The 13,272-nt window shown below is 47.4% G+C and overlaps 1 protein-coding gene across 1 annotated transcript in view; it reads right to left on the bottom strand.

Annotated features, from left to right (window-relative positions):
* The window catches only part of LOC104541055 (rab-like protein 6), a 43,037-nt gene extending 29,806 nt beyond the window's left edge, over positions 1 to 13,231 (bottom strand). Inside the window, exons 1-3 of the mRNA XM_010185018.1 lie at positions 12,991 to 13,231; positions 5,779 to 5,913; positions 1,942 to 1,989 (exon numbers count right to left, since the gene is read on the bottom strand). Coding sequence (XP_010183320.1) covers positions 1,942 to 1,989; positions 5,779 to 5,913; positions 12,991 to 13,120 — 313 coding nt within the window. The 5' untranslated portion in view covers positions 13,121 to 13,231. The remainder of the gene's footprint in view (positions 1 to 1,941; positions 1,990 to 5,778; positions 5,914 to 12,990) is intronic.
* Between the last annotated feature and the right edge of the window lie 41 nt (positions 13,232 to 13,272).

The raw sequence follows: 13,272 nt of genomic DNA, 5'->3' as shown, positions 1-13,272 counted from the left end.
ACAGGCAAAAAAATTTAGCCTGGAAAGCAATGTATGTTGAAATGCATGTTCAGAACATGCAAAGTTTTGGCAGTTTCAAATCCAGCCTGATAAACGCAGCATTCTGCACCGCTCTAGATATCCACATTAGCCAGGATCTGGTAGGAAAGGGAAAAAAGGAGGATCAGGTCTCATCAGCACTACGCTGCAGCAGCACTGGATGCTTCACTACCACAAGTCTACGGTCCAGATTAGTGTCGCTCTCACCAAAAGCATCACGTAGGAGGATTTTTTGTCCTAAGCATACAGGAGGAAGAACAAAAATGTCATGAGATAACATGAAGATGAAAGTTAAGATATAAGCAAGCTCTTAGCGGTTAATTTGCACATTTTCCTTATCGAGAATCCACAACTCCATGGCAATAGGAAAGGATGTGATTTTGTTACATCACAACGGTCTGAATTTTTCACACCGCATTGATTAAGTGCATTTGATTACATAAAAATACGTATCTGTGGCCTATAAGTAGAGATCTTAACAGAATGATTTTTATTTCAAAAGAATATGAAATGGAGAGAAGAGAGGCCCTCGAGATTTCTAACACATGCTCCGCTGTCAGAAATGACAGCGGTACCAGAAGAGCTGTTATCAACATCTGCACGTAGCAAATCCCATCCGTTTTGCCAAAAAAATGACAAGTCTCTAGTCGAGAAGATGACTCTGCCCAGAGAAGCTATTCACAGAAATAAATGCTGGAACCACATGATTCCCAAATTATCTGTCTGTCTATTCATACCAAAGTTGCAAGGCAGCGAGAAAACAGATGTTGTGCTCCGATTCCAGCCCTGCACACGTGAGCCCAGGATCCGAAATCCAAACTGCAATCGGGCTGACTTCAGCAGTAACGCAGACCTAAGGAAGGCTCTGTCTACACTGTGAGAACTGGGGTTCAAAAGAAGAAAAAGTGCCCAGGATTTTCATTTGAAGTTACCTGTTCAAGTTTAACCTAAGGGCTCCACCATGCATCCGAACTAGAGCTGCCATCTCTTATAACCTCTTCTTTTTCACTGTATTAAATACAATTTGGCTAACATGAACAATTAAGGAGCACAACCCACAGAGCAAGAGATGCTCATCATAGAGCTGCTTTCCTGACCATACTCACACATCAAACCAGGAGCCTGGCTGGTACAAAATGCCTCTTAAAAGCCAAACAGTATCTGTACCCGGGCTGTTAAGATTTACATCTGAACCCCAACCCGTTCTAGCAACAGACTGCACTGCATCCAGATTGGCACTGCATCACCACATACGGTTTCGGGATTTAATTTGTATAAAATAGAACTTTATACTCTGACGAGACCTGAAAACTAATGAAAAATGTATTTATACATTAGAGTACTTTCCTAGGCTAAGCACTTAGAAAAGATTTTGGATTAAATATATTGCATTTTCTGCCCTATGTGAATTGTCCTAAGTAATTGGCTTCTCTTTTATCCCGTCCCTCTGCATGCATTATTCACTGCAGATCACATTTTATCAAATCCACAATAGCAATTCCTTTAGAAAAAAACAGCTCAGTAAGAACGTTCATAAACAGAACAAAGAACTCAGTAGCTGTCTAAACATACAGAAAACTATAAAGGAGAGAAGATGAAATTTATCATGAAGTTCAGGGAACCTGAACACACTCATCAGCAGGCTATTTCATCTGTCGTGGAGCACATGAAACGATTGCTTCTGAATATTGGGTTTGATCTGAAGTTCAGATTGCAAATAACAGGCACAGGAGACTCCTCTCTCCGTATTTTTTTGAGGAAGTAACATCCATGCACTTGAAAATAATAAGTACAGATATTTTTCTAAAGTGTAAGTAAACATTTCTGGATTTCACGTAAGCTTTTGATTAAAATTGAGAAAGAACAACGAATCTCCATTAGAAAGGAAGTTATAGATCTTACCTTTGTCAACTACATCCCAGACTTCAACTTTAACGATATCGTCAGTGGCTAAAAGCACAAGGAGGGCACAAAGTGTTAGCAGAGGGTTGTAGTGACATGAACGACGCTCAACACTCATCACAGAGAGCCCAACCCAACACCAACATCGTCAAAGTAGCAGATGAATGCCAAATATGTGGTGTAGATTGTTTCCTTAACATACAGAGGTTTCCATATTCGTTTAAAAAATACATCAATTTAACTGGGAGAATGAAAGTCTGGTCTACAAGCAAGGCGTACAACTGGGAAAAGAAAAAGGAATACACTTATTTAAGGAAGGTCAACCTTGCTAGTAACATCTTCATGTGAACACGACAAACAGTGCAGCTACAGAAATCCATTTTCTCCACAAATTTCAAGTCATATTTTGTAAAAAATAAGATATTATTAACAATTTTGCCTCTTAACGAGCAGCAGCACCAGTAAATTATAAGCAGTGAGGTGTACTTGAGTTGTTAAAATCTGAAGCAAGGCAAGCAAGATTCAAACTCCAGAGGCCCCGCTGCTGGGACCGACAGCAGGATGGGCAGCTCTGGTGTTTCCATAGCAAGCAGTCCCATCTTTATGAAGCTGCTCCAAGAAACAGCTGTTTTTTGGAAATGCTATAGGCTACAAAGCCAAAGCTTGCACTTGGAGCAGCTCTGAGCATAAAGCAATGGAATAGGAGGATAATGTCACAGAGTAGAAAATAATCTCATAGGATGGCATGAGAATTTAGCTGAGCATCATTGTCAAGCCAGGAAACATTTCCTCTAAAGAATTCACAGTTGGCTTAACTTAAATGTTTCAAAATACTGTAAAGACAGATTATGAATAAAGGAAAACTTTGATCCTCTGCTTCTGGAGAAAGATTCTGTTTACATTTATGTTATGAAGCAAAATCAGCCTCTGTTTTTCCTCACAGCAGCTCCCGCTTCTCCTCCTCTTTGGCAGCAGGGCAGGGTGGCACAGGACAAACGGGAGCCTTGCCCTGGGTCAGCTCAGCCAGGACTGCAAACCCAAGAGCCACACAGCAGCCTGCAGCACTGAAACCTCTGCTCAAATGATTAAACACCCCAAATTAATTCTGCTCCTGACTATTTCTACAGACCATCGAGCCAGGTACGGCTAAAGTCCAACCACTCCCCATTACTCACCTGCCTGGCACCCTCCCTGGCCAGCTATTCCCACACAGGCACTGGCACACCAGGGGGGACTGCTTGAGTTCATGGTCCATTCAGGGTGTGCCGGGACACAGATCAGCTTGTGGGGGTCTGCCCCCAAATCCATAGCCTGCAGCTGGGGATGAGGGAATGGCTGGGCCAGCAAAGTCAGCCCTGACACCTTTCAACAGTCCAGGCTTTCTGCAAAAGGACAGGAGATGTTTGTCCTTCCTCAGATGGCAAACTTTGCAGGGGCACAGGAGGAGCCCAGGGCTGCTTGTTCTCTCCAGCAGCACCATGTGAAGCAGCACACAAGCATTAAGAAGGCACTTCTGTGGAGAAGCTGGAACCCCACTTCAGAAAAGTAAGCCCTTGGGGTGACGTGCAGTGGTCACCTCAGAGGTGACCCCATACCTAGCACTGGGACTTTGCTCCAGAGATCCCCACCTCCTCATCCCAACACCAAGTGCACCCTCAGTTCAAATTTGCTCTCCTGCTGAATGATTTCTGCAGTGCTGACATCCTGCTGGGCAGCAGCACCCCCAGACAGCTGAGGAGCTGACCCGTTTGACCCAGAGGGACCTGCTCCACACCCTGATGGGAAGCACAGAACTTCACACACAAATTGACTGCACAAGATCCAAGAAAACCATTTTTCCACATGGGTTTTCCTCCTGTTAGCACCACTGCTCCTGCTACCTTGCAGCCAATAAGTTCTTCCTTTTCACCACCAGCTTCGTTTCTGATGATCCTGAACACACAAGAGGATAATTACTGTAGTGCTGCTGTGTTGGCTCTGGTGTGACTCATACGCAGCAGCGTTTCACCTTAATGGCTCTGGCAGGCATGTCACAGCAAAAAGAGTGCCAATTCATCCTTCTAACGCTGCAACTCGGATTATTATCAAACATGGATCAAAACATTCAAGAAGTCTCTACTCAGCTGCTATCTGGCCGAGTTCTCTGCAGCCAGCGGCATGCTAAGACATTGCTTTCCCAATAAAACAGTGGAGAGGTGTGAGAAGACTCCAGTGCATGAAAGCTCATTTAAAAAGAAGAATCATCGCTTTATGGGTGGGTTCACCAGTGGGAATTCACAGGCCTGCAGACATATTTACTCTCATGCAATGACATGATTCACTTGATAAGCTTTGGAGCACAAATCTGACTGAGCAGAGCAGCTCTGCCGTTCCTCACACCCCTCCACAAACCAAACTGTCTGAACAAAAGTAATTGCCAATTTTTAGTTCAGGCTCCCCTTTCCGAGACTGCCAAGCAGAGAAAGAAATTGCTGACCAGAATAATTGGAAAAAAGCGTACATTAGGGCCAGGAATGGTAAGTCCTGACTTGGACACAAAAATTGCAAATATCCATTAAAACAACTGGCACAGAAAAGTAATTTTGTTCATTTTGGGCAAGAAGAAGTCCCTCAAATTCCTCTACCTCTATTAACTCCTACAGGATGAAATTTCTGAAGGTATGACAAGGTGGTATGTTCCACATCTAAAATATAAATCTAATGCCAGGCAATGTAAGACTCCTTCAATGTTTGACAGTGATTTAATTAACATCCATAAATATTTGCTGCCAGCTACCTCACAATGTTGACTCAAGGCAGCTTGAGTGCGCGATCGCAGGAAAAACAAACTTTATTTTTCCTCTGCACATTAACTCAGCCGACAGGGCAGTAATTAGATGTGAGCCAATTTCACAGAGCGCCCCCATCACCCACGTTGGATGGAAAGTCATTTTCTAAAGCAAGTTTTCAGAAGGTCAACGAAGAACTTCCTATACTGCTGGAAATTATTACGTAGAAAATTACACAGCGTTTCACAGAGTAAAAGAACCACAAATGAAAGGCATCATTTCATGTATAGCCTTCCAAATATTTAGACTGGCTTGGCAATGCTTCACCTTGAGAAAAGTCCATCACCACGTGTATGTGTTGCTGTCAGCCCTCCCCAGAGAGCTCTACAGACACGAACCACGTCGTGTCAGGACTCGGCACTGGAAGTTACCAACACACAGCGAAAGCTGGGCTTAATGCTTAAATTTGCCTTATGCCATTCCAATGCCTGCAGTGTCTTCTCCGTAGCCACTTTCGATTGTCAGAGCAGATGGGAAAAAAATAAAAATAAAACAAATTCACACTTCATCTCTCAGACTCAAGCAAGCACTTGCAAAAGCTACTGGTAAGATACTTCTGTGCTTCAGGAAGTCGGCCTAGAGTTATTAGTACTACAATCATTTTAAAACATGAATTGATAAAAAACCAGTTTGCACCATGCTATTCACTTCTACGCAACCCAATAACAAAAGAGGGCTATCCTCAGAGACAGATTTCCATAATAAACCTGTTTTCATTAACAAGTCAAGCGTATCACAAATACTCCAAATCTTTTGGGTCACCTATTAAACACTCGTCTTGAATTGCAGCTTTCAAAGACGTATCCTTTAGCACTCACAACATACAGTTTCTGAGTAAAATTATTAGAAATACGATGGAGAGACTGTGAACAATAAATTAAATAACAAGAGCGATGAGAGTCCATCCCAAGCAGACACAGAGGAAAGAAAGAAAGGAGGCTGCAGTGGAATTTCTAGCCCCAAGGCACTGTCCCATGACTGTCATTCCCTCCACCCCCTTCCATCTTACTTTTATAATTCCAGTGGATGCTGGTGACTTGGATCTCCTGAGTTGGGATATATTCCTCAATAAATTTCTTTCCCTGCAGTCGGTGCCAGAGCGTGGTTTTCCCAGTGTTCCTGTCCCCTCGGATGACAATTTTCACTGGGGAAAAGAGAAAGCGGACAAAATAAAGTTGATTAAAATCAAATTGAAGAATGCTGTGAAAAGCATCTTAACTTTTTGCAAGCGTTATTCAGCTGTAATTATCTCTCCCGTATTACACAGGCATGATGAGGTTTGTTAAAAAACACGAGCCTCAGTCATTAAAATCAGTGTTTATTCAGACTCACACCAGCTCAGCAGAAAGAAGCGACACCAAGATTGAATCTTCAGAATCTGCACAAGCTCAGTCAGCAAAGTCTCCACTCCTGTCCCTATCCCTTTGCCAGCCTTTTATGCCAGGCTTCTCCTTCCCACTACCATTCCCACTTCTCCTTAAACACTTCTCATTCCTAGAGAAAAATACTCACTCCCTAGAACCGGTTGCCCCCAGTCACTGAAAGCTCAAGTCCACTCCTGTCCCTATCCCTTTGCCAGCCTTCTATGCCAGGCTTCTCCTTCAGCCACCTCCTCTACCGTTCCCACTTCTCCTTAAACACTTGTCATTCCTACAAATAAATACTCACTCCCTAGAAACAGTTGCCCCCAGTCACTGAAAGCTCAAGGACCAGTTCTCAGTCGAGCTGCCGAACCAAGGTCCTGCACTCAGAGGTGCTGGCTCTGAACCCAGCATTGGTGAAACCGTTCTGCTGGGATGGTGCTGAGAGGCAGCTTCTGGTGAGCACCACCGCAGAGGTCATTGCTCTTGGCTGTCCCCACCTTTCCTGCACTGGAGCAGCATCCTCTTTTCAGGGATCCAGCTCACAGCTCAGATGGTCTCAGGTGAGGAGGCAATCCTCTGCAGGGACAAGGGAGTCAATGTGCACAGGTGTCTGTCTTCAACTGCCACCAAACTGCCTCTGGTGACAGCCACAGTTTGATTCAAATTAAGTCAAAATCCGTCCATCTCACATGCATCAGGAACAAGCTAAACTGAACCAAAATGAGCACTGGGGACATAAATAACAGCGAATTAAAACCAAGAGAGACTGGATCCCTGTGGGTCCTCTGTGTGTTGGAGGGACAGTCCCTCCCTTAGCCCCTGGCTGGTTTCAGGTGTGGGTGTGCTGACGGCATTTGGCAAAGGTTTGATGTCCAGTGACGGGACAAGGGGCAATGGTCCCAAGCTGGAGCACAGGAGGTTCAAGCTGAAGATGAGGCCAAACTTTGTCAGTGTGAGGGTTATGGAGCATGGCCCAGGCTGCCCAGAGAGGTTGTGGAGTCTCCTTGTGTGCAGACACCCAAAGCCCTGGCCGTGTTCCTGTGTGACTGCTCTGGTGACCCTGCTCCAGGGGGGTTGCACTGAGTGATCTCCAGAGGTCCCATCCAACTCCCAACATGCTGTGATGCTGCGATTCTGTGAAAGGCACTCTCAGAAACTGCAGTCTCAGGTCAAGGCACAACAGCTCCGCTCCCACCGAGCAGCCTCACACCCTCCCAGCTGATCCACCACCACTTGTACACACAGCAAGGAAAGCCCAGCAGTGGAGAAACTCATTCAAACCCTCCCAAGGAAAGGACACGTCCAAAATACCATAAACTGTACACAACCCAGCAAAGTAACTCCTGTAGCAATCAATATAATGAACTTTGCAGAGCCAACCCTAACATTACCTTGTTCTTTCTGAAAACAATGTGTGGTGTGTTCTACATTTTATGCTATAGTAAGGTATTCTTTTTTTCTTAAAAAAAATATCCCTGTTTCAAGTGGCAACCACAAGGCTATTGGGAAATGTAAGCTGACCTGAACTGAATCTTTATGCTTGAATAGGAGCTATTATCCTCTAGAAAATGGGCCACTCAGACATCTAATGGCAGGCTGAGGTGAAAGTCTGTGGAAGAGTTTTATCTGTTGAAATTTTGTGCTGCAGTTCCACTGTGCTTTTGTTGTGGTACACTGAGAGCTACTGCTGTTTACTCTTCTACCTATTAAAATAGCAAAAGGATAATGAAGGCAAAAATGAACATAGATTTATAGGCTGACTTCACTTACAGGTCCCAGAGCAACTCTGCAGAGACAACAAACTGCTTCCTGCATCTCCTGTTGCCCTGTGTGTGATCCTGTTTCCTGCTTACAGATGAGAAACAACCAATGCAGGATTCCTCTGATTATTCTGAATTAATGCAGCAAGTCCACGGCACAGGCAGAATGAGATTCCATTTGTCCCCTTGAAATCCCAAGCCTTTCGAAATGCTCCCACTGCCTACCTTAGAGAGCCATTTTAAAATTCACATTCCTCCCACGAAGTGCAGCATGAGATACTGAAACAGTGAGTTTTAAGGTACAAATAGACCCTTCCTAAACCGGTTTGGCTGCCCTCAAGATGCACTTTCAGGATCACTGTCAGACAACTTGACTGTGAGCTCTCCCCACAATCTCACCTCCCCCGGGACTTTCCTAGTGTCAACAGTGCTATTTATGCAGCTACGCACCGAGCTGGATCAAGGAACTGCACTTGCTGAAAACTAACCCCAAAATCACCCATTTCCAGCTTTCTTCTCTCGCTCAAGTGCTCAGAGCGGTGGAAGCAGCACACGGAGGCACGGCTGGAGAGGCAAGGGGCTCACCCTCACCCTGAGCAGCTCACATTTAGATCAACGTAGGGTGCTTGTGGCACCTCGTGCTCAGTTTGAACAGGTCCAACGGCCCCCTCCAGCTTCAACACTCCCCCTGTTGGGATCTCTTTCCTCCTACACAGTGCATGAGTTTCCACTGACTTGTTTCCTGAAGAAATTAAAAAAGTCTTTAAAACCAGAAGAGGAAGAAGGCAGGTGATGCAAATCATTCTGAGCAAAACAAAACCTGTATTTGGGATGACTTTGGCTGGGGCAGGTCTGCTCAATGCCAGGCATCTGCGAGACAGGATGAGCTGAGGGAGCTTCAGGGCGCAGCCAAGAGGGTACCTCACAGGCTGGGCTGTGTCTGAGTGCGGAAAGAGGACCCGTAATTATGGGGGAGGTTTGTACTGTCATCTATGGGACAGGAACACTGCTGCCTGATTTTGAGTTTAAGTTAAATCAGCACTTGCTGCAGACAGCCACAGGTTCGTAGCAAAGATAAGAGAATGAGCTGTGGGAGGAAGGGTAGGGATGGGGAAGAGATCAGGATGTGAGGAAAGAGCTAAACAAGTAACTGTTCATCTTGTCCCTGCATCAGGAAAAACAAGGATTTCCATTCTCCACGTGGGGAAATGGAAGCAGAGCAGTGAAGACGCAGGCCCAGAGAGGTCTTGGACCAACTCAGAAGGAGAAATCAGCAATTCCCAGCTCTGCCCATGTTCCTCCAGGACACTGAGGATCTCAGACTTCACAGCACATATCCCCAAACTCCTTTGCTAATAAAGGGTCATAACCTCGCCCTCATTAAGGTCTTTGGGACTGGGACTGCAAGGCTGCAATTCAAATGCTTTAAGCTGGCTCTGCTGCCAAAAGCAGCACACCTGATGTGGAGACACCCCCAAGCACAGCTGATGTGCAGACACCCCCAAGCACACCTCCGGGGGACACAGGCCAGACAGCAGCCAAAGCAGGTTTGCCACACGTTCCACTAACGCCCGCACCAACCATAGGAGAGAAGAACAGAAGGTGGGAAGCAGCAGGGAGAGGGGAAGCCTTTCTCTTGGGAGCAATGCTGAATGGAAATAGTTAACAAAACCACAATCAGAGGCTGGGAACTGACTCTAAAACAACACAAAAGAAGTAAGGACTACGATGTTTACAAAAGGATGGACCACATTAAGTAAGTTTTCTTGTTTAAAGCACATTTTGGGCAGAAAAGTAATAAGGTGGAGGGACTGGGGGGAATTGTTGGAGCTACCAACTTTGGTATCTCAGCACTGCCGAGTACAAACCTGCGGCTCATGGGCAGTGCAGCCCGTGCTCCAGGCATGCACAGCGGTGGGGTTTATCAAGTGGTGCACACACTGGATGCAGCGTTGAGAATAAAGCCTGGAGCAGAAGGTGCAGAGTGTTCTGGGGGACAGGATGGACGGATCTGAACCCGCCGTGTCTTTTCCTCCTGTCACTGATCACCAGCGGATACCTCCCAGGGAATCCTCTTGCCAGCACAACCCAGCCAGAACCGCTTGTTTCACCCTTGTTTGCCATCGTTGCTGTACATAAACTTTCACGTTTGAGTAACCTGGTACTTCCTTTTGTAATTTGTCTTGTAATTTGTTCAAGCAAGCACTGCTGCCAAAGGAATGAGATCCACCTCGCTCCTTCCTCACTGAGCCCACTCGCTCTGGCCTGTGCCACCCTCCCTGGGCCAGCTGCGGTGATGCCACAGACCTGGTCCCAGTTCGGGCTGTCTCAAGCAGGAAAACAAAAAGAGCAAGTCCTTACAAAGACTGGTTCCCCATCTTTGGAACCTTGATCTCCCATAAACATCCAAGCCTTTATATGTATGGTGCATCATTTTCATCTCTGTACCCTCCATAGTGCTCAGGGAGCTCTGGTGTTATTAGGGCCATGGTATGTAAAACACAGGAGCTCTGTGCGGATGATAAAGAGCAAATAAGGAGTGTGTGTGCAGTATGAAAATGCTTTTGCTTTGAAATAGGATGTCCTGTGCAGAGGAAATGACCACTGCCGAGGGCTAATGCTTGCCTTTGCTCTCATCAATTCATCAGAGATCTGAACCGACCCACCCCGCAACACACTTCCTTTTGAAAACCGAGTGGGAGAAAAACCATTGAAACAAATCATTTTGGTTCAAGGTAGAGCTGTATACCCTTCAGTGCCACTAAACCACCACATAACCCAGCATCACCTCAGACGGGGGGGCTGTCTGGTTACAAAACGTCCTGGACAGTGGCAAAGGCTGGCATGGTACAGCCCATCCTGAGCCCAGTGGTGAGGCACCAAGGGCCTGGTGACACGGCCCATGTCCCAGCCCTCCGCTGCCCACTTCAGCAGCAAGCAAACCCAAGTGTTGCATCTTTTTTTGGGAAGGAGCAGCCTTCAGTTCACCACCAATAACGGTCTACGAAAGCAAGCAAACGTTTCTGTAACACCGGTCATGACAGCACCCTTTGGTTTAGGTCTGGGGATCTGTTTCCCAGATCTGTGTGTGCTAAGGGTGGCTACAAAGCACATTTTGCAGCGCTCTGCTGAATGCTGTGTATCTGCCAAGAAAGGAGCGCTGGCAACGCTCAGGCTTTGCAGCTCTGCCCTTTCTGAGCAATGGCCCTGGTAAGGACAACCCTTCACCGCCCACCTCCAAACTGAGACCACCTCGCCCTGCTGCAGCCCACCCCTGTCCCCAGTGCCGTGGCTGCACGGGGCACTTCAAAGCCCTTTTGTAAGCCTGTCTGTGTCTCCTGTAGATGTTATATAACAGCAATTTTGGGAAGAGTTACTATGGAGATTGGAAAGCTTTCCTGACGGCAGCGGCAGCAAGCTGCAGTTTTATTCCAGATAGGAAACCAGTCACTGGAACACAAATGCTGGTAAGACAGAGCACAAAGCAAAACGCTTTCCTGAGGCTTTTGGTAACGAGACAAAAAGCAGCGATGCTCCGGCTGGCTTTGGCTGTTGGCATTTTCGGCCTTGCAGCACTGCTGGCAGGCAGGTACAGAGCCACGCAGGTTTGTTCACGACGCCGTTAGTCATCACGTACCGAGCTGGCCCCACCGACTGCTGTGCCAGCAGGATGCAGCCGATCCGTGCTGCCCGCAGCACAAACCTTCACGGTCTGAGGAGTCAACTCCTTTCTCCTGCATAATTCACGAGCTGGTGCGAGCCACCCGATCTCGGACACGGCCCAGCGAAGCACGTGGCTGTGTTCTGGCCTGTGGGCTGCACGAAGCCCCTGCGCACATCCAAGGGCCGTAACTGGCAGCTCTCCAGGCAGGTGTTTAACCATGCTCCAAGGCACAATGGTTTCATCCTCACCCCCCCGTCTCTCACTGGAAACCAAATCTCTTAACAACAGCACTGTGCTTCTGTTCACATTCATGGCTTATTTTCTAAATTAAGCGCTATTGGCATACGAAACGGATGTGCTATCGGGAAAGGCACCAAGTGCTCTCCCTAAAGAAGGGGGTTTCAAAACGTACCAGTTCAAAACCACGGTCAATAGAACACTAAACAAAGCAAAACCAGCCCCAAACCCCAAAGTGCAAACCTCTCCCTTCACGTTCTGTTTCAGATAAAGATCCAACACGTGTGTGCCTTTGCAGAAACTACTCAGTGCCACGTTTACAAATCAGGCTCCTTCCCAGCCGTCTGCATCTGACTTCCCTGCCTGCCCGGATCCACACAGCCGAGCCGATCCTCGCAGCGCTCTCTGGTACCGTCTCTATTTTCAGCAAGGATGACACAACTCCTGTCCCCGTCTCACAGTTGTTACTCTGGGATGTATTCCACATACTTGCAGTGCCCTCCAGAAACGCTGCATTAGAAATAACCTTTGCTGAGCTTCAAGGGAAGAAGAGACAAGCCTAAGCCTCACCATTGAAAGGAAATAAAAAACCCTGAAAGCGTTCCCTGAGAAAAGAGCAAATGTATCAGTTGCAGAAAAGAGAGTCAGGATGGAATTATGTACCAAGGGCACGTAAAGACACACATCACTCACCTTTTATTAAAGCCCGGCAGGGCAGAGCTTTTCAACAGACCCTTATCACATAACCACGAGAGCTTAATTATAAATACCATTATCCTGGGCTGCAGGGAAGGTCACCCACACACCCAGGGGAGTCACTCTCCTGGTGCTTTAGCTGACAAAAATTGATTTGCAAGGAAGCCTCCCTTGCGCCACAGTCAGCGCAAAGCAGGCGTTCAGGGCATCTGCCGGCAGGGCCCCTGCTGCACTACAGGTTCCCAAGTCCCACACAGACAGAGAAAAGTTTCCCATCCCTTCTTCCTCCCACGCTTTCACAAGCTCTTAACGTTTAACTGCAAACTTGGCTTTGGGTGAATACCGGCAAAAGCACCGCCACGCACAAGGAAAGCAGCCCCACCGGGGTCCCTGGGCATGCTACCGGGCTCCAGATGGGACCGACCGATGCGGCTCACCTCCCACCCAGGCCTGAGTGTGCTCCCCAGCAGACCCCAACCCCAAACTGGGCTCCGACTCACTGTTGTACTGGACTCCCTTGGCAAACCTCCTCTGCAGAGCCTGGTTCATGGACTGCAGCCCCGCAGGGATATTCTTGTCTCTGACCGGAGTCTGGTCCGAGCCCACCAGCTTCTTCAGGGCTGAGAACATCGTTCTGGTCCCACACCTGCGCCACCACCTCCGGGAAACGGGCGGCTGCTGCGCCGGGGCTCAGGGGTAGGGCGGCCCCGGAGGGGGCATAGGGGGAGGTCACGGCTCTGGGTATGGGGGCGCGGGTCAATCAGGGCCAGGGCAGGGCCGCT

This window comes from Mesitornis unicolor, unplaced genomic scaffold (genome assembly GCF_000695765.1).
Source record: "Mesitornis unicolor isolate BGI_N332 unplaced genomic scaffold, ASM69576v1 scaffold2985, whole genome shotgun sequence".
Classification (NCBI taxonomy): domain Eukaryota; kingdom Metazoa; phylum Chordata; class Aves; order Mesitornithiformes; family Mesitornithidae; genus Mesitornis; species Mesitornis unicolor.
This window is presented reverse-complemented; position numbering and strand designations above follow the sequence as displayed.